General features: G+C 45.9%; 1 protein-coding gene across 1 annotated transcript in view; it reads right to left on the minus strand.

The window, feature by feature from the left end:
• Positions 1-27,430, minus strand: part of GRHL2 (grainyhead like transcription factor 2) — a 105,265-nt gene that overhangs the window by 64,972 nt on the left and 12,863 nt on the right. The window contains exons 4-6 of the mRNA XM_004607690.2: positions 15,421-15,476; positions 11,085-11,241; positions 6,770-6,881 (exon numbers count right to left, since the gene is read on the minus strand). Of these exons, the coding sequence (XP_004607747.2) occupies positions 6,770-6,881; positions 11,085-11,241; positions 15,421-15,476 (325 nt within the window). The remainder of the gene's footprint in view (positions 1-6,769; positions 6,882-11,084; positions 11,242-15,420; positions 15,477-27,430) is intronic.

Here is a 27,430-nt window from a genome sequence, read left to right on the forward strand (position 1 = left end):
ACACATGTGCAAACTGGGGCTAAGACCCAAGACCTCACACTGGCAAGGCAGATGCTGTGCCACCAAGCCACATCCCTAGTCCCACTTGAGTCATTCCGAGCAGAAGAAAGACTACTCTTCCAGTTTCAGGGTGGGATCTCTGGGCGGCAGGGGCTGGGGCACTCCCCTCTCAAGCCTCCCCACAATCTGAGGTCCAGAATGGCAGCAGTGCCCACACCAACCCAACGCCATCCCCGGGGTCCAGGCTCTACAAATCACTGGAAAGCACGTGCGTAGGGCACTTCCAGAACTCATCTCCTCCAGAAAGCCAAAACAGTGTTACTCAACTTCAGCCAAATGCCAGTTTGCATGTGGCTTCGCATCCAGACCCAAGAAGGCACCAAAAAGCCCACTCAGTGAGTCACAGGAGCAGTGACATTGAAGGGAAGCAGGATCTACTAAGAGGCTTCTCTCCCACCATCACATACACACATACACAAACATACTCAATACTCACACACACTCACACACACATACACACACTCACACTCTCTCACACACTCAGACACACTCACACACTCACACACTCTCTCACACACTCACATGCCACACACTCACACACACTCGTTCACACACACTCACACATACCCACACTTGCACACTCACAGGCATACACACACACACACACACACACACACTCTCACACACACACTCACATGCACATACAGACTCCTTAAAACTAACCATGAAGAACTGTTTTGTTTGGATTGAGTAGGAATTTCAGTTTCCATGGGAAGCTCTGCCTCAAGGTAAATCTAAATGGCCACTCTTCCCTTCCCCACTGTCTCTGAAGGAACAGATTTGTGCTAGAACACAAGTGCACATCACAGGCTCATCGTGATACCAAAGATGGGCTGTAATTGCCACCTGACCATCATGAGAAATTCCAGCATGAATATGGACAACAAGCAAATACACGGACCTCTGGGACAAGACCACAGTGCGTCAAAATGTCAAGACACAGAACAAGGGGCCAATGATAAGTCTCCCTAAGTACTATACAGTCACTTCAAGAATGGTTCTGTGGGGGGGCTGGAGCGATAGCACAGCGGGTAGGGCGTTTGCCTTGCACGCGGCCGACCCAGGTTCAAATCCCAGCATCCCATATGGTCCCCTGAGCACTGCCAGGAGTAATTCCTGAGTGCAGAGCCAGGAGTAACCCCTGTGCATCGCCAGGTGAGACCCAAAAAGCAAAAAAAAAAAAAAAAAAAAAAAGAATGGTTCTGTGGGAGGCAACTGTGGGCAACCGTGCTTGTTCAGAGGGGTTGTGGGTTCAGGCTCATTATGCTACAACACACACACACACACACACACACACACACACACACCCGTGTGAGAATAAAGAGATCACACACTCATTGTTCCGGATCAGCTGCATTCTAAGGTGGGGGCGTGGCTCCTGATTGTCCAGCAGGGAGAAACAGGGTATGTGAAAGTGCTATTCTGATCTCGCTTCTGGCTTTCCCGCCGTTCTCTACACTTAAATGAGCCGTGGGTCCTCCTCTAGTGCTCCTCCGCCCGCCAGCTCTGCTCTCGGTCGGCCCTGCTGTGAAGAGCTCTCTGTGGCCTCCTCCCTCGGGCTTTTCTGTCTTGCTGCCTGCCCTTTGTGGGTGCTGTTTCTCGTGCCTCCATCCCTACCTGTGAACCTCAAGTTGCCTTGTGAGTTTTCTAGAGGGGCCGCAGAAGCACCCCTGGGCAGGGTTCAAGCTGCCACTCCCCCGGCATGCTCAGCTCTTGCTTCCAGCCGCTGGCAGGGACTCGGCCCCCTCAGCCCCCAGGCACCATTGCCAACCCAGGCTTTGGGCTGCTTGAACCAACATGTGGTCACCCTGCCTTTCCGCATGCTGGTGGTGACAAGCACCGGGCTGGCCCCAACACCCAGGGACGAGCAGAGGACAGATAGGGGGCCGTCCATTCCAGCCTGCGGGTTGGTTGGCATCTCAGAATGCTGCTCTGGCCGCAGAAGAAAAATCATTTTATGATCAGAAATCACCGGGAGCATTCAGGGCCCCTGCAGTGCCGTCTGCTGGCGGCCCGCTCAAGCAGCCACTCCACGTGTGCAGCGTTTGCCGCACTTGTGTGCAGGAAGGCCTCAGTGCTGACTTCCCCTCCCCCCCCGCCCGCAGTCAGTTCCTCCTCCCTAGCACCAGTATGACCCCAAATTAATAAAATATATTTTTTAATGACATTCGTGCGGTTCATTTTTTTCTGCAAATGCCATAAGCATTTTCGCATACATATATAAATGAACAAGTGTTTGCTCTCATGGAATATGCCCTCTAGTAGGAAGGAAGGGGCAGGTCACCATGACACAGAAAGGGGTGCAAAGAAGGGAGAGAAGGGAAAGGAAGGGAGGGGTGGGGGAGAGGCAGGGAGGGTCTCCCTAGGAAGGTGGAGAAGCCAGAGAGACTCAGCCCTCACTCTTGTCCACATGGACCCACAGACAGGACCCCCGGGGGCGCTGAGAAGCTGCCTTTAAGTTTAGGGGTGGGATGAGACATTCCTTCAAAGAACAATGGGTGGGCTGGTCCAACAGAGAGAGCCTGATTGAGGGAAGCAGCAGTATCATTTGGCAGGAGACAAGGAAGTATACAGAATGAAGGCTGAGCAGGAGAGCAGAGCGGGTGCCGGCTCAGAGAGAACGTAGTGGGGACAGTTCCTCGGCCTGGCTGCAGTGGGGGCACAGAGGCCAACAGTCAGAAGGAGGGTTGTTTATTCCAGGCACCCTGTGGTACACAGAGGCAAAGGAATCTACACACCCACCCACGCCACAGCTGCACATAATTTGAGGAGTTTGAAGTTCCCCTTGAATCCACCCACAGACTCACCCCAACCTCAAGCTCACTGCCCGATGGTAGAACTTCCTGCCCTCAGCAGTTGCTGGAGATTTGGGGGCTACAAGGGTTTTTCTTTGTGGGGAAGGGGAACTGCAAGTTTGAGTCATGGCTCCAACCTTTAGCTTTGTAGAATTTAAGAAAAGTAAAGCCTGGGATAAGTTTGGGGTCTACTTTTTTTTTTTAAAAAAAAAAAAAGCCTGTTAAAAGGTTCTCAGTGGGGCTGGAGTGATAGCACAGCGGGTAGGGCGTTTGTCTTGCACGCGGCCGACCCGGGTTCGAATCCCAGCATCCCATATGGTCCCCCGAGCACCGCCAGGAGTAATTCCTGAGTGCATGAGCCAGGAGTGACCCCTGTGCATCGCTGGGTGTGACCCAAAAAGCAAAAAAAACAAAAAATAAGAAATAAAAAAATAAAAGGTTCTCAGTCCTAACTGACAAATACAGGACACAGTTTCTGCAGCTTCTCACTCTCTTGGAGGCATTGCTAACCCTCCTGGATAAGCCCAGGGCGTTTGCCCACACTCTCAAAGATGACACTCAACATACTCATTTATGTGTCATCTGGGTACCAGAACATCACCAGATTCCCTTGGACAGACATGGGGTGCTAATATGGTTCCATGGGAGGAGGGACAGTTTGATTCTTTTTTTCAATCTAGTAGAAGAATGATTGATTATGATCATTGTTTACTTCCTTACCCTATGTGAGCAACTGTTAGGTTAAGATTTGGGGTAGTGATTATTCTCAGAAAATCAATTTTCCTTTTATAGCAAAGGGGCTCATTTAATGCCCCGGTCTCAAGTTTAAAGCCAATAGCCCTAGTACCCATAAAGCTAATTAGTAACAGTCACAGATCTTCAAGATAAAGCATGCAGGTATCTAGATGTGCATGCATGTGTACACACACACACACACACACACACACACACACACACACACACGACAGAAAAGTCCCAAGGCAGGCAGACAGAGATGTGAAGTCCTAGAAGATCTGAGAAATTACTCCGGTCTAAGAAAAATAAACCTGGTAACAATATCAAAGTTAAACCAGCAGGTATGCCAGTAAAAAAATTTTTTATTATTATTATTTGTCTTATTTGGACTTGGTCCATATTTCTATTAAATTGCTCCTCTCATTTTCTTGGGTAATAATTATAAGGCTAAACTTTCAAATAAAATAAAATTGTTCCTCTTCTCTCTGCAAGATAGGCTACGGAGCAGGTTAAGGCATGTATCTCCAAAGCTGATTTAAGAGGTTTGGGGTACTACCAGGTGAAGAATATTTTTATCCAAGCTCTTACAGTAATTATCAGAGGACAAGTCACTTGGGAAGAGGAAACAGAGAGCCTTCTCTCGAGGCCTCACTTTTCCTGTTTAGTGGATAAATATATTTGACTAGTTAATAAACGGCTGTGTGTGGATCTGGGCAAAGTGGAGTGGTAAAATCATTCTACAGGATAAACTAGTAATCTGTTTCCACCCGCCCATAAGCAGTCTCTGATCCTACCCCAAGCCTTGCCCTTTCTGTCAGGCCTTCCAGCAACACGGCAATGCTGTTGTGCCCAAGTTTCAGATCCCCAATTGCGGAGAGACCAAGTCCACACACGATAATGCAAAAGCAATGGAACTTTATTACTAGCTGAGCCAGCGCTAGCTCGAGCTAGGGTCCAAGTCTCATCCAACATAGTGGAGTCTTGACAAGGGCCCCAACTCCAGATGACAAGCAGTTTATATAGGGTTCAGTTAAGAAGCGATTTATATACTGGTCTATTTTTAGCGTTGCCCTATTACGATGGTGGTCAGCAATTAGACAGCAGGTACCAGTAATGATGTGGGGTTCTTTCCAAGAAGGGTGCAGGGACCCTTCATGACTAGCCAGATCCAACTTCCCAGTTTCTTATCTAGGTGAATTACTCAATTGGGAGTTTACTAGAAACTGCAATTCCTGCTCTGGGGAAACAAACTGAGGCCTAGTTGAGACTTTGGGCCTCACAATGCAAGGTCTGAAAAACCCCTGGGTGAGAGACCAGGAAAGAATCCTCTCAATGCCTCAGAACCATGCCACCACCACAGAGACCTTCCTTGGCCCTCCCTACTGGTCCGCAAGACAGGGCCAAACAACCTATAAATGAGATGTGACTTCTTATGAACAGGGGTGTCAAACAAATATTAAAGTTAATTAGAAATCGACAAATGACCATCTTATTTGCCTGGGGTAGAGGAATACACCCAAGAGTGCCAGGGCTCAGCCCAGGTGGGTTCTGCATGCAAAGCCTTCTGAGCTGTCTCCCCAGCCCCATGGGGTCTTTAAAAACGATTCCCATAAAGTAATATAATAGAAGACTAGCACATAAAGACAGTCGAAATTAGGGTCAGAAGATTGCCCCATGGCTTGGAAGCTGATCTCATGCGCTGGGGGAAAAGGTAGCTGGGATGGAGAAAGGAGCACTAAGTAAATGATAATTGGAGGGATCGGTCGGGATAGTAAGTGAGTGCTGAAAGACTATGGACCAAACATGATGGCCGCTTGATACCTGTATTGCACACCATAACACCCAAAAGGACAGAGAGAGTAAGGGGGAATGCGCCTACCACAGAGGCAGGGGGTAGGAAGGGGGAGTGAGGAGAGTGATACTGGAACATTGATGGTGCAGAATGGGCACTAGTGGAGGGATGGGTACTTCAACATTGTTTGACTGGAATGCAATCACGAAAGTCTGTAACTGCATCTCACAGTGATTCATTAAAATAAAAATAAATAAATAAATAATAGATTCCCAAGTTCCCCCGTTAGCTGCAAGGCTCGATTCCCACCAGCTGCATGGGCCCGGGTCACAGACCTCAGGCTCTGGGGTGAAGCTGGTCCATGGGAAGCAGGGGTGGGGCCGGGAGAGGCCAGGAGGAAGGAGGCCACTCCCCTTGGCCACTCTTGGCACCTACCAGCTCTCTGGCAGCAGCTGCCCTGTGGTTCTACCTCCCATTAGGAAGCAGCTCCGTCTGTGGTCCCAGATCCTGCTGGGTGGCTGCGCACCCCCACCCCCTCCTCCCTTTGATCCTCTAATCCCACGGGGAACACCGGCACATTCTTGTTTTGGCTCATGTCTGGACTGCCTGGCGGTGCCTTCCAGCCTTTGCAGTTCCCACCATGGAACCACCGGGAACAACCCAGGAGATCCATCCCAGGCTTGCACAGCAGGTTGAGTAGCCAAGATCCCAGAGAGGACACTTAGCTGCCGTGTTTGCCCTTTGCGGCCAGGGAAGGGCTCTCAAATAGTTGATTTGAGTGACCCCCAGGAGCTACTTCCACCAAGGGTGAGCCAGAGCTGAACACGGGAAGGAGATGCCAAGCTCGGGACATGCTGTCTAGTCATGTGACCTCCCCATGTCTCTGAGAAGTCCTAAATCTGAGGTCATTATGCAAATCAGGCCAGTCATTCCTACCCATTAGTTTCGATCCCAGGCAGACAGGAAAATGGGTTCTAGAAATGGACATGGGTGCTGGAGAGATAGGTTTGTGGTAAGGATGCTTGCCTGGCGTGTGACCCAACCTGGTTTCAATCCCCAACATCCTATATGGTTGTTGTGAACACCAGGAGTGAACACAGAGCCAATAGTAAACCCTGAACACTGCTGAGTGTACCCGCCACCCCCCTCCAATAAACTAAATGAAAAGCCATAGAAATGGACATGGCCCGGCCAAGGTCATCTCTCTCTCAAAGAACCCAAGGTGCTTTGCGCCTGATTCTGATCTCTGGGGGTAATTTGCATGGAAAGTCTTAGCCAGGAGGGAAATGCATGTTCTGGTGGCATGGACTTCGGGGCTCACTCATCATGTCATGCTGACGTCAATGTCCTTCATCAAAGACCAGACAGGGAGGTTGAGGCAACTCACCAATGTCCAGGACCCTCTGCTTGGCCGTGTGCTGCCGTGAGTGCCAGTACTTCCAGTATTTCAGTTGCTCGTCTCGGTTCTTGTCCTCACTGAAGACCACCATCACCACGCTCTGCAGGGGGGGAGATGGGGCGAGCTTACTTCCAGGACAGTGTAACTGCTGCCTCAGTGTCCAGTTCTGGGAGTTGTAGCCAAAGGGGAGGGAGGTACGGTCTGTGATGTTGCTCTTGTTGCTTTGGAAACTGCCCTTCCAATTCTTTAAGCTCAGATGTGTGGTTCGTGCTGCTTTACAAGAGGCCAATTGAAATGAGGGTTGGGAGCTGAATCCAGTTTAGAGAGAGTAAAGAATCCCAAACCCTTCAACTAGTCAGCTCCACTCAGATACACCTGCGATCAGCAAATCAATAATTTTGTAGGCGAGTGGAAATTCCCAAAATATTTTAGCTCCTATTGAAAAACAAGCCCATGTGTGAAAAGCTTTAAAAACATCGCATTTGGGATGCCATTTGTAAAGAGCAAACATCTGTCTCTGGCCTGACCAAGAGCCACCTGCTATAATCATTAACATAACACAAGAACTATAAAGACAAATTTCTACTGAAGAACACAGAGCTATGCTACAGATAGCCCATAGGCTAAAAGATACCGAGGAAACTGTGCTGATTTTTTTTAAAGTATGAGGATTATTTTTAAATTGAGCCTGTAAAAAAATTAATAAGCAAATTTTACAAAATGAGCCTGCAGAAATAAGAATGCCAAACTCCTTTCAGTTCTCATAGAGAAATAGCTCCATTGAACTAAAGAGATGGTAATTCACTGTCATTTACCTGCTGAAAATGTTACCAAAACCCAAATAACCCCCAAACTCCTTTCAAGTATCAGGAATCCAGCTCATTCTCACTTTATCCAAAAACTTGTTGGATGTTCTCCTGCAACTCTGAGCGAGTATGCCATAGGTGCCCATTCTTTACTAACATCTCCTTTGTAGCATTTACTTTGCTATTTACAGTTATTCTGCAAAGGGTAGTGCCTTTCCATTCATTGACTTCACCAGCTTAATTCCCAATGTTTGGAGGAACACTCCTTGTGCCAGAAAGGAAATATGTGCTAGAAAAGCTAGTGTAGACATATGCACCTGTATGACTCAAACACACGTCGTTAACAAGCTGAACCATATGTAGCTGGGTTCCTTGAGTTCACAACAGCATGAATGCCAAAGGCAGAGAGATGCTCGGAAAGGGACCATTGGCTGAGCTGGCAGAACCGTGAGTTCTGCCAGTCATTCCCTCTTCTTCCTTCCTTCCTTCCTTCCTTCCTTCCTTCCTTCCTTCCTTCCTTCCTTCCTTCCTTCCTTCCTTCCTTCCTTCCTTCCTTCCTTCCGCAAATCAATGTGTAAAAGTTTTTTTTTTAAATGTTCCATATTCCAAATAATTTACTAAGGTTTCTTTAAACCTCCAATGTGTAAAAGTTTACAGCCTGGCCCCCTAGTATTTTTTAGTGGTTTTAAAAATAATAATAATTAAAAAAAAACCTTGAAGGAAATGACTAAATGAGCATCAATTCTGTCATATTATTGGTATGGATGTTTAATTCTTTAGTCACTGTCACTGTCATCCCGTTGCTCATCTTCAGTAGTCCAGGAAAAGACAGTTTGGAAGTGCAATGACCAAGCCTACGTGGTAGACACTGAATACAACCCAGCTCTCACACATGGATGCAAGGCAGCTCCTGGTTCCTCTCTCTTTCCTGCATCTTGCCCATTCTCCCAGAACTGGAGAAATGAGAGCATCCTCTGAGAGACACTCCATGCTCTGCGGGGGTGTTGTGGGTGTCATGTTCTCATTTCAGCCAAAACAGGACAGGAGGAAATAAACTTTCCACTTGAAATAATTTCCATGTCTTCAAAGGAACAGAAGAGTCCACACTCAAAATTGCTATTGGTAGGGCCAGAGCAGTAGTACAGCAGGGAGGGCATTTGCCCTGCACACAGCCAACCCGGGTTCAATCCCCGCATCCCATACGGTCCCCTAAGCATGACCAGGAGTAATTTCTGAGTGCAGAGCCAGGAGTAAACCCTGAGCATCATTGGGTGTGATCAAAAGAGAAAGCAAGTTTACTATTGGCTGCTACCCACCCACCATCTTTCCAGGGTGCTGTGAAGGGCGTTGATAAGGTCTATGTCACACAATGACTTGCAAGACTAGCAGGGCAGGGGAAGCAGGAAGAGTTCCCAGTGGGGGTCAGGGGGCCACGTGGTCCAGGAATCAAACCAGGGGCTCCGCCATGCAAAGTATGTGTTCCAGCCCTGTAAGCTATCTCCCCAACCCTGGGACTTTTTTAAAAGTAAATAGACCCATTGTCAGCTTGCCAAGTATCCACCCCTGAGGTGCAGAGGATCCAGTCTAGGAGAGCTAGAGGAGAAACCAGCCTGAAATCCCTCTGCCCACCAGCCCAGCCCTCCCCGCTACCCAACACAGCGCATCACAGTGGCTCAGAGAAGGTTAAAGAGTGTGAGTGTCTGGGATATAACCCAGCTTCGTCATATTTCAGTTATGTAAACCTGGCCAGTCTTGAGCTTCAAAGAGGCCAATTTTTCTTCCCTGTGTTATTATAAACATAATAGGAGACCCAAGGAGGGCTCTGCCTTCTAGCCACGAGGCCGTGAGTCTGACCCCCAGTGCTGCCTAGGTGTGCCAAACACCCTCCAGCAGCTTTGCTGTTCAGAACTGCCAGCGCCTTCACAGAGCGTGTGCCCTGGCACCCAGCCAGGTGTGCCAGCGCCACATCTGGAGCTGTGTGACCGCCACACCCTGGAAAGTGACCCCAGCAGGCACATGGATGAACACTCTGTAGTCCCCAGGGAGGGACAGAATCAGACCCTGCATGAGTGCACAACCGCCTGCAAACAGGGTGTAACCCTGCCACTACGGGGTGCGACTGCCGGGCAACATCCTAACCGAGTCTTCAGGCACCACAATCGAATGTGTGTGACTCCTCATCAGCTTAACACCGAAAAATTAAAAAAAGAAGGGGAGAGGGAAAGAAAACTGTTTCAGAGGACCGTTGAGTGCACCCAGCTTGCTCGTCAGCACCCGGCATGTACAAGACTCTCAATAAACAGCAGGTGCAATGTTGTGTCTCTTCTGAGGAGGATGAGGAAGAGAGCAGAATCCCTCCCGGGGGCCGGGACACTCTAAGCTGAGACCCACCCACCCCCGGCTCACCAGGCTCCTTCCACTGCAGCACCCTCAGCTTTAAGTGGGACATGGGCACACATCTTGCCCTCGTTCTCCACAGCTGAAAGCTGCTGGGACTGGACTGCTTGGGAGGAAGCGAGCTGGATGGAAACATGAGGCTCGTCCTTCCTGGCCTTCCGCAATAACACAGAAGCGGGAAGCCCTGCTCAACTGGAGATGCGCAATGCGAGAACTTCCCCCCGTACTCTGAAAGGCAGGCAGACCAGCGGGCAGTGGACTCTCTTCCTCTTCTTCTTCTTCATTTTTGGGTACATTTGCACAGAAACCTGGGAAGGGGTGACTCAGGCTGTGTGAGACCCGAGGCAGAAGGGCCTGGTACACCTCATTTAGTGCTCCGAGGAGCTTCAGAGGAGCAGCGATAGATCCAGAAAGGCTGGGGTGGGGAGGAGGGGGCTCGAGTGAATGGGTGAATGGTTTTCCCAAGTCCCTCCCCAGTGCCCTGCTCTGATTTTCCTTTTCAGTGGAGAGGGATTAGTGGCGCCCTCCTTTCTTGGCAGAAGCAAGCATGCCCGAAGCTGGCAGTCTGCCAGGGCAGTTTCGTTTCCCACAAAACGGGACTCACACTTGTGAATGTGAGAATTCCTCCACCCAGGGGGCCTCCCAACATACCTCAGTCACTGGGCAAAAGGCGCCTACCCTGAGCTGCAAAGCGCCCAGGGACGTGGAATGAATGGCTGTGTCCTTTATGGAATGGCACCGAGGCCCCCTTTCTCCTCCCCCCTCACAGCCCCGCCCCACCGCAGTGATCTGCTCAGACCCACAACGACTTACTTGAAAATCTAAGATCAATGGAACGAAAACAAGAACCGCAGCGAGCAGGGGGCGAGGACGGGAGCTGGGAAAATTCCTTTGGACACAATCAGAATGTGTGTTTCAACCATGGCCCTTTCCTGGGGTTTATTGGTTACTGATTAAAATGATAAACGCTACACCAATAAGTTCTCCAGCCCCGATTCTGGGACATTTGTTCTGGAATGTTTTCCAGGCCCTCCTGTAGGGCTGAGGGGCAGCCGTTCCCCGGCCCCTCCCCGTGCTTGGCTGAGAAGCAAGGTCCCTACCCGGACTTTGCTGATGGGGTGCCGGAAGCACTTGTTGTCCCCCGTCTCGCTGAGCGTTATGGCATAGAATTGGCCTTTGTTGAGGTAGGTCATCGGGCCCTCCCCCTGCTTTTGTCGGAGAGACTTGGTGGCTTCTAAGGTGTACTGAAACGTGTCACTGTGGAGAGAGAACAGAGCTGGTCAGGTTCACACACACCCATCTGCCTTCCTGATCAATTGCATATCAGAAGCTGCTTGTATGAATATTAACCAATATTTGCTCTATTTCAGAGACAAAACACAGCCTACCGTAATAGGGATGAGACCAGACCAAAGGTCACTGTTGGCCCAACGTATACAGCATTTATAATAGTGGCCCATAAACCAGATGGTTGGGAAGGGGAGAAAGTCCACGGGGTGCCTAACCAATGACAAGGCAGGGCAAGGGGAAGCGGCTATGTCTTAGCGACCGACCAGCAATGCTCAAAGCTTAAGAATGGAGAGCATGTGTCACTTTGATCCTAGCTATCAGCCAGATGCTACATGCTCTCAATCGACTCATCTGTACCCTAACCTTCTTCTTCTTCTTTTTTTTTTTTTGCTTTTTGGGTCACACCCAGCAATGCACAGGGGTTACTCCTGGCTCTGCACTCAGGAATTACTCCTGGTGGTACTCAGGGAACCATATGGGATGCTGGGATTCGAACCCGGTCGGCCACGTGCAAGGCAAATGCCCTACCCACTGTGCTATCGCTCCAGCAACCCCCCAACCTTCTTTTGTTCCTATTAAGATATTCCAAGTACCAGTAACTCTCTCTACAAACATATCAAAAGGCCAAAATAAAATGAGACAAAACATTCCAAAATGTGATCACATCAAATGCAAACACTGGCTACTAAAAGCTCAGCTCCTTCATAAGTAATATGGATTTTGTTGCTATTGTTTTTTTTCAGAGGCTTTTAGTTTGGGTTTTTGTTTTTCAAGACTGCTGAAAAAGACCTTGAAACAGGGTAGCTGCCCTAAATCAGGACTTTGCATTCAACAGTACTCAGGTCACATGCAGTTTCAAGCCCATCTTGTAAATAAAGTTTTGCTGGAACTCAGCTTTATTCTTTCACCTATTTTATTTTATTTATTTTTTTATCATTTAGTTTGGGGCCAGACCCGATAATGCTCAAGGCTCTGTGGTCAGGAATCACTCCTGGCAGTGCTCGGGGGAACATATGGGGTGGTCTAACCGGGTTGAGTACCTCCAAGGCAAGTGCCGTGCCCACTGTGCTCTGCCCTTGATCCCTTCACTTATGACTGGTCTGTGGTTGCTTTAGCTGTTTGCTCTCCATCCAGCAGGGATGAGGAGTTGTGGCAGACTGTGTGATGCTTCAATTTAACCTAACTACTCTCTGACATAGGTTAAGGCACTGGTCTTGCCCAGGCCGACCCGGGTTCAATCTCAGGCACTACATACGGTTCCTCAAGCCCCACTAGGAGTAATTCCTGAGCAGTTCTTGGTTCAGTTCCAAAACCAAAATAGCAATAACAATAACTGTCACTGTCATCCTATTGTTCATCAATTTGCTTGAGCGGGCACCAGTAAAGTCTCCATTGTGAGACGTGGCACAAATATGCCACGGGTAGCTTGCCAGGCTCTGCCGTGCAGGCAAGATACTCTCAGTAGCTTGCCAGGCTCTCTGAGAGGGGCAGAGGGATCAAACCCGGGTTGGCCGTGTGCAAGTCAAAAGCCTTACCCGCTGCGCTACCACTCCAGCCCCAACAATAACAAGAATAATAATAATAAAATAACCAAAAACAAAATAATTACTCTCTTGCAAACTACAGAAAAAATTTGCAGATTCCTGATCTAAGGAATTTCTGGGATATTTTTATGATGTGATTCAACTGACAAATCAAAAACTGAGATTTTCCCCTAAGTATGAAGAATATAGCAATTGTTCAAAAGGAGTAACAGGTATAATAACCCTAGGTCTTGTTTTTAACAGGTTCTTTCAGAAATATTTATTTCTGCACACCGCAAGGTGGTGTACAGTGATGATACAATAACAATTGCTTTGAATAGCTCTGAATCATCAAAAGCTCTTCATTGAGTTTATCAACTTTGTAGCTTATCAATATGCTAGTCTTTGGAAGGTTGGTGTAAATGTGACTCTCAGAATTTCCCTCTTAAAAATCACCTGCTTGCAAGATTATAAACGAATCTTGCTTTGTAGGTTAGATATTTTTGCAATTCTTAATTTAAAAAACTCCATAGTGAGAACAAATTCGGAGGGTAAAAAAGCAGTCCTCTTGGTAAAAATTTGAAGCTTAAGCTGGTAGAGGAAGCAAATTTCAGAATATATGTCAGAGAAGCAAGTGAGAAATAAATCATTCAAGACAGAACCAATTCCACTGTCATTTTGCCTGAAGAAAGCAATTTCAATATAGTCAGTGAGTCAGAAAAATTTAGATCTGGACAGGATATGAGGAATCGCCTAGGCCAGTCACTTACAACTTGTCTGGGAAGCAGAACACTGGAAAAACGTCAAGAGTCTATTAGTCTCTTCCAAGGGAAAAAAAAAGCACATATAAACAGAAATGATTTTGTACATAATTTCAGGCGATTTGCACCCCCAAGCCTATCCATAACACAGACTAAGACCTGTCATCCTACTTGCACAGCCAAGTGAAGGCAGAGAAATGGACCCACTTTACTACATGATATTAGCAGCAAAAAAGAACCAGATCAGGTCAATATGGAGGAGGTGCCTCTATATTGGAGGGGGCAATTTGGAACCCTATCTGGGGCTGGAGGGATAGCATAGCGGGTAGGGCATTTGCCTTGCATGCGGCCGACCCAGATTCAATCCCTGGCATCCCATATGGTCCCCCAAGCACCTCCAGTAGTAATTCCTGAGTGCAGAGCCAGGAGTAACCCCTGTGCATTGCCAGGTGTGACCCAAAAAGAAAAAAAAAATTAGAACCCTATCTCCCCAACCTTTCCCTCCCCACTTCTTTACTCCATAACCAAATTCTGGCTGGGTAGATCCGAGGAGGATGACATAAAGAGACAGAGATGGGAGCAGGACCTTTATGGGTAGTCTTCAATGAGGAAGAAACAGAGCAAGAAACTAAATGAGTACCGAGACAAAAAATATGGAGTGATAAAGTCAAAGGAAAGAAGGACCAGCACAGCAGGGACCTGACGACCTTCACAAGAAATTTGTATTTAATCTTGTCTGAAAGGCATAATCACAGGTAAGTTTTATACAGGGAAAAGGAAATCATTTCTTATTATTCTCTCTTGTCTCCAAGTCACAACCCAGGTTTAAGAATACCTGGGCTCTATTCTTAGAATGTACTTAATCTTCCTTCTTCCCCTGGGAAACACCTACTGGGAACCCTTCAAAATCCACTTCAATTTTCTATGAAGCTTTGCTCCCTCCACTACCTTGCCCACTCCCACAGCCCCTTCAATATACACCCAACCATCAATACACCCCATTTTCTGGTTATGTGTCTCAGTTGCAAGGTGTATCATTTACTAAATGAAGAGCAAGGTGTCTTGACACCACATTTATTTCCTCCAAAATCATATGGGCCCCTTGTATTTCATCAGCCCCTTGCATTTGATGCAAGCAATATACACTGTTATATTTTTAAATCTTTTTAAAGTCAGTGAACAATGTCCTAACTCTTGATCCTAAAATGACTGAATGTCTAAGGTGGCCCTGAGCACCTCCCGATTCCTATCACAACTGTGATACATAATACAACAATGCAGGGTAGGGAGTACAGGTACCTGGGATATGCCCAGTGAAATGGAAGGGGAAAGTAGTGCTGACAGGGAGACCAGTTACACTGCAATTGTTTAAGAGAACATGAATGAAGTTGGCCGGAACATGGCAGGTGGGTTGGAACATTTGGTACTTGGAATAAACTTGGACTGGCCATGAAGAAGTATCAGGAAAGCAGGCAAACCCACCTCTCCTATGGGGGCTGGAAGGAGCGTGACATTAAGCAAAGAGTAAATGAAAGTAGAAACCAGGTGTGAAAAAAGGGAAGGAAGGAAAGGAAAGAAGAGAAAAAGAGAGAGAATTCCAGGGGCACATGCTGGGTAGTAAGTACATTTGTTTAAAGTTCAGAGGGACACTGAAGACAAATGCTTGGCCAGCCAAGAACAGGAAAGGTACAGGGCTCAAACATATTACCTAAGACTGGAAATAGTCATGTAGAAGTCATTTGTATAAGGAAAAGAAGTGAAGATAAAGGAAATTGATCTGTTAAATCAGCATATAGAGAAAAAAGTTCTTCACATTTAAAGGATTGGTGTCTGTTTCTAAACCTCTTCTGGGAAGGACCTACCTCGATGTCTGGTCATACATGTACTCCTCAGCCCCCACCGAAGCACTTCGAAATTTCTGCAAAATTCAAAAAGTTACCAAAATTAAAACCGATAGATGAGTCATTGGGGGTGGAGGGTGGGGGGAGAACAACCTGATAAATGTACCTAAATAGGTTAGTCTCACTTCAGAAAAAGTTATTCATATTTTGATCTTATGTTTTCAATTCGATGAAAATAGTTAACATTTGTGCCCAGGACACCCATGTCACCTGCGCACTGAGAAAGCCACCCAACGGAAAACGCCCATGTGCTTCGTCTGCTGCCACCCACAAGCATTTGGTGCCGGAAGTGCTTGCCGGTACTGGAAACTGTTTTCTCAGATACAGGCAACGTCTCTTCTATTTTGAATTTTTCTTCCACACTTAACTCCAAATCCTGAGTCTACAGAATTTAGTTACAGAGGGACAATCCAGCACAGCATACAGTGGATTATCAGAGTGGCTAAGCACATTGCTTCTGGAGCAAGATTGCCTGGAATCAAGTGTCTACTCTTTTATCTGCTCCAGTGTCAACTGAGACAAGTGCCTTACTCTCTCCATGTGTAAAATGTTGACTCAGTGATTATATGGGTCGGCTGCTCCAACCGAGGTAAAGTACTAAGGACAGTTCCCAGTTCATGGCGAGCTCCTACATGTACTTTAAATACTGTGACTTTGCTCTGACTCTCTGCAGCTGAAGAGGACTTGAATTAAATGAAGGAACTTAGATAAGTGATCCAGGTGAGAGAGGACCACAATGAGTCAAACAAAAGAATAAATAAAGGTTGGTATGTATGGGCGGTAGCAATAGTACATCAGGTAAGTGTTTACCTTACACGCATCTAACCCGGGTTCGATAGTATATCAGGTAGGGTGTTTTTACCTTACATACATCTAACCCGGGTTCGACAGTACATCAGATAGGGTGTTTGCCTTACATGCATCTAATCCGGGTTCAATCCCCTGCACTTCATATAGTCCCCCAATCCAGCCAGGAGTGATCCCTGACCACAGTCAGGAGTAAGCCACCGGTGTGGCTGAAAAAGAAAATAAAATTAATTAATATATAAATATATAAATAAAGGCTTGGGTTTTTTCATGTGGTATACAGAAAGCCTCTAACATAAATATGACCTGATTATGAAGGGAGGATTTTTTTTAAATCTACATTTTTATTGCCAATACAATGGCCACTAGCCGCATGTGGCAAAATTGATGAGAATGAAATAAAATTAAATTCAGTTTTTCAATACATCAGTTATATTTCCAGTACTTAGTTGACACAATGTGGCTAGCAACTGCCATATTGTCTAACATAAAAATTATACATTTCCAGGTCATAGAAATTATAGTAGAGAGGAAAGGCACTTGTCTTGTATATGGTGGATCCCAATTTGATCCCAGTACTGCCAGTACTCCGTATGGTCCCGTGAGCACCAACATGAGTCACTCCTGGGAACAGAGCCCAGAATAGCCCCTGAGCACTTACCAATGTGGGTCAAGCTCCCTCACCAAATAATAATACATTTACATTTTTGCAAAAAGTAGTATTGGACAATATTCATCATGAAAAGCTATTGCATTTTTCTACTGAATATATTCAAGAATTAGCAAATTTTGAAGAATAACCAGATAATCTCCTCTTCATCCACCATCCAGAACTCACAGCTGCTTCCCATAACCACGCCACCGGACTCTGTGCCAGGCTGTTTTCACTCGGGGTGTCCCAGAAGGGGGCAGATGAGAGCTCTCCCCGCTCCAAAGGACCCAGCCCTGGCAACCGACCTCCACAACCCAACTGCCACCACGCTCCAGGCCCCTCTCCACACACTCGGGCCGAGCTTCACGTATGAGTGAACATATTTCTAAACTGCGCAGCCACAAAAACGGCCATGCGACACATCATAAGACACGCCTTACTCATTTTCCATAATTGCCACACCATATTTAATTGGAAGCAGGATGGTACTGATGCTGCCCAAACCCCTCGCACTCTCCTGAACCTGGCTCACCATCTTGCCTTAGACAACGCGCAGCTCACCACACCAGGCATGAAACTCTATGGTGATCCCTGCTGGAACTCTACGCGTGATTCCTGATGGACATCGCCGGCTGTTTTGCAAGATTCGGACAGAATTGCATCAGTGGGGCACAGAGAAACCACGGCAGTGGCCGCAGCATCACTGCCTGCCGGCCGGAACAAATCACAACGCCATTGGACAAAGAGCCATGGCAGCAGTGCGTGCAGTGGCTCATCTACTGTGGGGTGCTGTCAGCCAACCACTGCATGACCTCGGACTCAGCGCGGGTGTTCGACCTGGCACAGACCCTCCGCGATAGGGTCCTGCTCTGCCAGCTGCTCAACAACCTCCGAGCACACTCCATCAACCTCAAGATCAACCTGAGGCCACAAATGTCCCAGGTGCTGCCCAGAGACACAGGCAGGTGCGTGATTGTCAGTGTGCAGATCATTACAACATGCCAATTGACCAAAAACTTGCATTCAGTAGACTGGGGCCACCTGTAAAGGAGACTAGAGGCCACCCCAAAAGCCTCCGTCCCTCTCGGAGAGCTCAGCAAGCTACCGAGAGTATCCCACCCACACAGCAGAGACTGGCAAGCTACCCATGACGTACTCGATATGCCAAAAACAGTAACAACAACAGTCCTCATTCCCCTAATCCTGAAAGAGCCCCCAACACACCACTGGGCTACACTAGCATGCGACAGGGATGAATGGAGACGTTACTGGTGCCCACTCGAGCAAATCGATGAACAATAGGATGACAGTGATACAATGGAAAATAAAGGTAATGAAAGAAGAAAGGTAGCTAAAGAAGTGACTTTGACAGAGATAGAAATCACTTCCAAGGTATTCTTTGGTAGAAGGGATATGCAGTAATCTATAATATATGGTAAACCAGCATTAACAAATATGAATTTAAATGAACTAACTGGCCACACATAGCACTCTGTAGCCTGAGAATAAACTAGTCTACATTGGACTTCCAAATTCTATAGTTCTGATTCCCTAAATAAAGTGGAAAGGGTTGATACACTTTAACAGTGCAGACCCAGACACCATCAACTATAGTTGAGTGAAATAACATTATTCTAATCATATGAATACATGTGAAAAGGAACTGGGAGAAGTATATAGTTGATAGGTTGGACACAGAATAACAGTTTTCAAGTTTAAAATTTTACTTTAATTATAAAATTAAGATAGTGGTTTAAAAATTGCAATGATTTTTAAAAATAAATATTTTTAATATATGTAACCCTCAATGAGACCTGATCACATTGATGAATCATACAAATCACAAAATGATTTAGTATTAAGAATTAGAACCAGGGGCTAGAGAGGTAGTACAGTGGTTAGGGAGCTTGCCTTGCATACACCCAACCCAGGTTCAATCCCGGGCATTCCATATCATCCCACAAGCACTGCCAGGAGGATCCCCTGAGTGCAAAGCCAGGAGTTAGCCCTGAGCATCACCAGGTATGACTCAAGAACTTAAAAAAAATTAGAATCAAAATGTTTGGTTATTCTGGCTATAATCGCCAAGTTTTCACAATTATTTGGAGACATTTTAATATCACTTGTGGAATGCTAAAAGGCTATCAGACAGTCAACATCATTCTACTTTCTGTGATTTGCTAGAGTACAATTATGCATTTCTAATAATGTTGACTAAACTACTGGACTCCCTTGCCCCCCCATAGCCCTCCCCACACAAAAATTGGAAACAGTTTACTTTAGCAAATAAAATTTGCTGACTCAACAAGGGTCCTAGATGTTAATAGTCTACCTAAAAGACAAACTGGACTTTAGACAAATTTTCCTTAGTGAAATTTATTTCATGAAATTCTCATAGCTTGGGCCGAAAGACAGTACAGTGAGTAAGGTGCTTGCCTTGATGCACCCAACCTGGATTTGATCCCTGTTACCACATAATGTTCCCTGAGCTCCAGCAGGAGTGATCCCTAAGCACAGAGCCAGGAGTACCAAGATAAAAACTCATAATGGATCATTCCATTTAATTCATATCAGAATAATGTATAATATGTAACATAAATATTGACTTCCAATGCTGAAAGCAACTAAAATATTCCAAACTCAGTGAGAATAGCCTTCACATTGGCTCTGGCAAGTTACGTTTCTGCACTTCAAAATAAAACCCCAAATACAATAGCTTCCTTTCACATGACTCTTTATCTACCACACAAATGCAACTGATAAAATATCCCCCTAAGAGCATGATGGTTCCGTTGACATTGGACCATGTCCATGCACTCTTCTATGACTAATGGAATTTCTGTCTGAGAAAAATATCAGGGACAATCCTATAGTGATGAAAAGCATGGACTTCACATTCCTATGTGGAGGGGTTTGCTTTTCTTACAGACTCGCCCCTGATTGCTTTAAGGCAAATCAAATATTCCGTAATACCCAAGATTCTATGAGATCCCTTGCTCCATTTAATTCTTCCCTATTTTTTTAAGGAAGTATGTTAATTATTCAAAGAAATACCTGCAGGAAGCCGTGGAAGATCATTTTAAGACAAATACTTTTTTATTAAAAAGAATACTAAATGGATTCTTCAAAAAATAATAGAACTCCCATATAGCAATTCCACTTCCTGGCACCTAGCCCCCAAATCCCCAAATCCAAAAACATTAATTTGAAAAGATACACTTAATGTTCGTGTAGAGCTTAGGACTATACCGGGATATGGAAACAACCCTAATGTCCAATGGCAGGTTAATGAATGAGGAAGTTATAGGCTCTATATGTAATGGAATACTACACAGCTGTAAGAAAAGATGAAATCATGCAGTTGGCTGCTACTCGGATGCAACTGGCAGGTGTGTCATGCTAAGTAAAATAAGTCAGAGGGAGGAGGACAAATACTGAATGACCTCACTCATTTGTAGACTACAGAGAGACAAAACAAGGAAATAGACAGTATGGAACAATGAAAACCCTTGGCCTTGGATCATAAAACACATTACCAAGCAGCCATGAGAAGGGTAGGAGGAAACAAGATTAGACTAGAGGTGACATAGGGAATGTGGTGAAGGGTTGAGGGCACTCTGGTGGTAGTGGGGAGAAAGGGAGGGTGCTGCAGAAATCTTGCGAATTAATACCATACTTTAACGTTATTATAATCATGCTACCTGAGCTGTAATTTTAAAAATTAAATTAGAAGATAAAAAGGACACCAAAAGTCTAACTGCAAAGCTACCAGGACCCAAGAAATACGGTAGCTCATAAATATGGCAGGGGATTTAATGAATCTCACTCTGCTCATTTCCTGGCTTCATAGAGCACAACCAGCATTGAGTGGTGACTGTGGCAGAAGATCTATGAACAGCTGTCTGTCCTAACTCCCTACCCATGTGCAGTGCTCATCCCTGCTGTCATATCAAATAACATAGATAAAAGACACTCCAGTAAAAAAGAAATATATATGCATTCAAACGAGCGTCACGCATGAAGGAACCTGCAGAGGAACCCAGGTGTGTGAAACCCGGAGCCGAGATCTCCAAGGCTGCTTGGATCAGGAGTGGGTCTCTTCCACCCAGATTCCCCATCTTCCAGTAGCTAGGCAGTCACACCCAGAAACTGCCCACGGTGCTATTTAATCCCATCAATGACCAACATCAAGAGACTATAAAAACAAGCTCCCAACCTTTGATAGCCTAGTTCTCCCTCTTGGAGAACCTGGCAAGCTACCGAGAGTTTACTGCCCACACAGAAGAGTCTGGCAAGCTCCCCGTGGCGTATTCATATGCCAAATGCAGTAACAATAATGGGTCTCATTCCTCTGAACCTGAAGAGCCTTGAATGCAGCACCATTGGAAAGGACAAGTAAAAAGAGGCTGCTACATGTATGTTCATCGCAGCACTGTTTACAATAGCCAGAATCTGGAAAAAACCCGAATGTCCCAGAACGGATGACTGGTTGAGGAAACTTTGGTACATCTATACAATGGAATACTATGCAACTGTTAGAAAAAAGGAGGTCAAGAATTTTGTAGTTAAGTGGATGGGCATGAAAAGTTTCATGCTGAGTGAAATGAGTCAGAAAGAGAGAGACAGACATAGAAAGATTGCACTCATCTATGGTATATAGAATAACAGAGTGGGAGACTAACACCCAAGAACTGTAGAAATAAGTACCAGGAGGTTGACTCCATGGCTTTGAGGCTGGCCTCACGTTCTGGGGAAAGGGCAACTCAGAGAAGCGATCACCAACTATATTGTAGTTGAAGGCCATGTGAGGGAAGGGAGTTGCGGGCTGAATGAGGGCTAGAGACTGAGCACAGCGGCCACTCAACACCTTTATTGCGGGCCGTAGAAGCTAAATAGAGAGAGAGAACAGAAGGGAATGCCCTGCCACAGTGGCAGGGTGGGGGGGGGGGGAGATGGGATTGGGGAGGGTGGGAGGGACGCTGGGTTTACGGGTGGTGGAGAATGGGCACTGGTGAAGGGATGGGTTCCCGAACTTTGTATGAGGGAAGTATAAGCACAAAAGTGTATAAATCTGTAACTGTACCCTCACGGTGATTCTCTAATTAAAAATAAATAAATTTAAAAAAATAAAATAAATAAAATGTTTAATTTAAAAAAAAAAAAAGAGGCTGCTAAAATCTCAGGGCTAGGATGAATGGAGACATTACTGGGCCCACTCCAGCAAATCATTGATCAACAGGATGACAGTATATATATACCTCTCGGAGAGCCTGGCAAGCTGCAGAGAGTATCCTGCCCGCACATGCAGAGCCTGGCAAGCTACTCATCGCGTATTCAATATGCCAATAATGATAGGTCTCATTCCCCTGACCCTGGAAGAGCCTCCAATCGTTGGGAAAGATGAGTAAGGAGAGGCTGCTAAAATCTCATGGCTGCAGGGCTGAAGTGATAGCACAGCGGGTAGGGCGTTTGCCTTGCACGCGGCTGACCCGGGTTCAATTCCCAGCATCCCATATGGTCCCCCGCGCACCGCCAGGAGTCATTCCTGAGTGCATGAGCCAGGAGTAACCCCTGTGCATCGCCGGGTGTGACCCAAAAACCAATAAATAAATAAATAAATAAATAAAAACAAAATCTCAGGGCTAGGAGGAATAGAGACATTACTGGTGCCTGCTCAAGTAAATCATGACAGTGATACAGTGATATATATATACATACATATATATATACAGTATCACTGTCATCCCATGATATATACATGTATAAATATATATATACATATGAGTGTACATATACATATATATATACACTGTATCGTTGTTCGTCGATTTACTCGAGCGGGCACCAGTAACGTCTCCATTTGTCCTAGCCCTGAGATTTTAGCAGCCTCTCTTTACTCGTCCTTCCCAACGGTGCCACATTAGAGGCTCTTCAGGGTCAGGGGAATGAGACCCATTATTGTTACTATATTTGGCTTATGAATACACCACAGTGAGCTTGCCAGGCTCTCCCGAGTGGGCAGGAAACTTGGTAGTTTGCCAGGTTCTCTTAGAGGAAGAACTAGGCTATAAGATGTCGCACAGCCACGAAGCCTTGAGCATGGATGTGGCTGGGTTCTGGAGGTCTTCGGCTGCTGGAGCTCTGTTTGGGGCAGGGAGGGAGACTCAACCCACCCCCTCAGAGGGGTCCTGGTGAAGACAGTCAGGCGGGGGGGCAAGAGACTCTGCATAATAATACAGAATATATATGTATTACTCTCTACATATATAATACATAATATTATATATGTATTATATATTATACATAATATATATGTATTATTCTCTATGATTTGTTGCCTACTGTCTGAACTCCATCAAATATGGTGTGGTAATTATGTAAAATGGGTAGGAAGTATCTTATAATGTGTCACTCCGCAGTCCAGAAAGCAGCCTGGAAAGTGACAGTGGATGTGTAGTGAGGTCGGCTGCCAGGACTGGGTCCCTTGGGGTGGGGAGGGTTTCCACCTGCCCCCCTCTGGGGTGTCCCAAGTGAAAACAGCCTGGTGCGGAGTCCATGTACTCTCAGTACATGAATACTCTCAGTAGCTTGCCGGGATACTTTCACGGCTCTCCGAGAGAGACAGAGGAATCGAACCCGGGTAGGCTGCATGCAAGGCAAACGCCCTATCTGCTGTACTATCGCTCTAGTCTGGTGGTTGAAGACAGAAGTTCTAAACCCAAAGCTAGAGAGATAGCATAGTGGGTAGAGTGCATGCCTTGTATGCTGCTGACCAAGAAAGAGGAGGAGATAGAGGAGAAGGAGGAGGAGGAGCAGGAGGAGCAGCAGGAGAAGGAGTAGGAAGAGAAGGAGAAGGAGGAGAAGGAGAAGGAGAAGGAGGAGAAGGAGAAGGAGAAGGAGAAGGAGAAGGAGAAGGAGAAGGAGAAGGAGAAGGAGAAGGAGAAGGAGAAGGAGAAGGAGAAGGAGAAGGAGAAGGAGAAGGAGAAGGAGAAGGAGGAGAAGGAGAAGGAGAAGGAGAAGGAGAAGGAGGAGAAGGAGAAGGAGAAGAAGGAGAAGGAGGAGGAGGAGGAGAAAGAGATGGAGGTGGAGGAGGAGGAGGAGGAGAAGGAGAAGGAGAAGGAGAAGGAGAAGGAGAAGGAGAAGGAGAAGGAGAAGGAGAAGGAGAAGGAGAAGGAGAAGGAGAAGGAGAAGGAGGAGAAGGAGAAGGAGATGGTAGTAGTTCTGGATCCAGACAGCGAGTGACAAACCCCATCTCACCCACTCTTTGTAGTATTTAACTAAGCATCTACACTCTACATGCCTCGGTTTCCTCACTTGGGAAAGAGAGGTGGCAATAATAATAGTATCTGCTTCATAGAACTGCTGAGGCTGACATCAACGTATGTGACATAGAATGATGTTGGCACAGGGTAAATGCCCACCTCATCTTCATTATTATTCAGGGTTGCAATCGTACATCTTGTTCAAGTGGCTACTCGGTGGGCAGCAGTTGGCATGTACCACACTCACTCTTTAGTGAAACGAGGATCTCAAGTTTTCCCCTTCTGCCGTTGCCTTTTATGGGTGCACTGAAGAGTGGGAAGTCAAAAATCACTGACTCGAATAGAGAGGCACAGCTTCTAAATGGGGAGATGGCAAGATTTTTCTTGAATTCCATTATAGAGTCTGGGTCACAATGCTAACTCTGGGACCAGACAAAGGGAGGGTACAGAGGTACAGAAGGTAGGGAACTCGCTCAGCCAATCCAGTCTGATCCCAACAGCCCATATGGACTCCCAAGGCCACCAGGAGTGGTTCCCAAGAGCACAGCCATGTGTGGCCCCAAAATGAAAGCAAAACAAATTTTTTAAAGAGTGACTCCCCAATTGCATCCTCAACTGACTGTTTATAAAATTTTCAAGACAGTTCAAAGGAGACATGATAGTCTTGTCAACAAATGATCAGGGACAAGTATCTATCAATTAAGGGGAAAATGTAGTTCAACTCACTACTTATTTCCTATATAAAACTTACCCCAAGTGAATCCTAACCCAACACAAAAAATAATAAAAATTTTAAATCTCTGGAAGGGTTATGGGGTATGGGATAGACAAGAACTGGAGAGAGGAGATGCCTTGCATCTCACTGACCCTGACTGAATCCCTGACACTGCATATGGTCCCTCAAACCCCAAAAGGGTCACTCCTGAGCATGAAGTCAGAAACAGCCTCTGAGTATTTGTAGCATGTCGCCCCACCCCCAAATAGAGAAAATCCTCCTAATATTTAGGCCAAGACTTCTTATACAGAATCTCAAATATTTAGACTATAAACAACAAAAAATAATCATGTAGACTTTATAAAAATGAAATACAATTGCTCTCTGAAAGTATAGTTATAACAAAAGGACATCAGATAGCAGAACATGCTACTACAAAGGGCTTAAAGACCCACTGTTTAAAGAACTGACACAAATTAATAGAAGGAGGGCAAATAACCCCATTTAAAAATTGACAAAAATTGGAGCTGGAGCGATAACATAGGAGGTAGGGCATTTGCCTTGCACGCGGCTGACCCGGGTATAAATCCCAGCATCCTATATGGTCCCCGGAGCACTGCCAGGAGTAATTCCTGAGTTCAGAGCCAGGAGTAACCCTTGTGCACCGCCAGGTGTGACCCAAAAAGCAAAAAAAAAATAAAATAAAATAAAAAAATAAAAATAAAAATTGACAAAAATTGCTAACAGATTTTCACAAAAATAACTTGTAGAAATAGCTAAACAACACAGAAAATGCCCTTCAATAGAGAAATACAGGGGCCAGAACAAAAGTACAGTAGGTAGGACACTTGCCTTGCATGTGGCCAGCCCGGGTTTGATACCCAGCACCACCATGGCCCCTGAGCCCTACCAGAAATGATCCCTGAGTGCAAATTCAGGAGTGATCCTTGAGTTCAGAGCCAGGAGTAAGTCCTAGCATAGCCAGGTGTGGCCCAAATACAAATACAAAAGAAAAAATTGTAAAGAGAGAAATATAAATTCAAACCACAGAAAGACTCCATTACAGATCCATTTAAACAGCTCATATTAAAAATGATAGCCCCTTCTGGAGCCATAGCACAGTGGGAAGGGCATTTGCCTTGCACATGGCTGACCCAGGTTCAATTCCCAGCATTCCATAAGGTCCCCTGAGCACCACCAGGAGTAATTCCTGAGTGCAGAGCCAGGAATAACCCCTGAGCATTGATGGGTGTGACCCCCCCCAAAAAAAAGATAGTTCCAAGTTTTCCAAGGAGGTGGAAAGCAAAACAACACCCGTATGTGGCTGGGGAGGATGATGAGGGTGCAGTCACTTTAAAACACTGGGTAACAGTACTTATAGTTAAAGGTGAATTTATCTTGGGTCCTAGCAATTCCAGTGCTAGGTATTTACCCAAGGAGAAGGAAAGCATATGTCCCCGTTAAAACATAGACAGGAATGTTCACAACAGTATCATTCATAGCACACCCAACCAGACGCAATCAATATCTATCAGTGAATAGACAGATAAACAGATCAATTCTTACCCTGGAATACAAACTACTACACAAGGAACATAGGTGAATTTCAGAAATATTACACCAAGTGAAAGAAGATAACATACAAGACTAGATTCTCTATCATTCCACTTCTATAAAATCTCAGAGAACAAGAAAAATTGCCACAATAGGAGACAGACCGAATGTTTGCAGGAGTAGAGGAGAATGTCTCAAAGCTGAGGGTACTCAAGGAAATATTTAGGACCGAGGAGGTTTCATTGATCTCGACTAGACTTACACAATTTACACAATTACCAAAATTTTCGAATGGGGCATTTCAAACAGATAAGCAAGCAAAGACCATAGTTTCTCTGGGTCCGCTGGGCACACAGAAAAACAAAACAAAACAAAACAGGTAGTCTCTGTTTGCAAGATTCAAAGCACAGAGACACGCTTGTCAGTGATTATTAATTCCTCCCTGAGCGGGCAGGCAGACAAGGTCTTTGACAGGTTCATTGTTTTGTTTTCTGCTTTGAAAGAATGAACAGGCAGCGCCTTTAACTATCATTTGGAAGGTCACAAACTAAAAGAGGTCAAGGTGAAAACAGAATAGGAAGTTCCGCACAAACATCTCATCATTCCTCCTACATAATAAACGGTAAGACTTAAACTAACACAAAGAAGATGCCTCATATAAAACACCAAGAACTAGGAAACCAGTGGGGGGGGGGGGGGAGGACGTTATTAGAAACTGTTTATAAGGCAAGGCAGATGATCTCTTTCACTGAGGTCAAAAAAAGCCTGACGTGGGGCCGGAGCGATAGCACAGCGGGTAGGGCGTTTGCCTTGCACGCGGCCAACCCGGGTTCAATCCCTGGCATCCCATATGGTCCCCTGAGCACTGCCAGGTGTAATTTCTGAGTGCAAAGCCAGGAGTAACCCCTGAGCATCGCTGGGTGTGACCCAAAAAGCCAAAAAAAAAAAAAGCCTGACAAATCCATACTGGAGACCCTAAGG

Source organism: Sorex araneus, chromosome 2 (assembly GCF_027595985.1).
Source record: "Sorex araneus isolate mSorAra2 chromosome 2, mSorAra2.pri, whole genome shotgun sequence".
NCBI classification, from domain to species: Eukaryota; Metazoa; Chordata; class Mammalia; order Eulipotyphla; family Soricidae; genus Sorex; species Sorex araneus.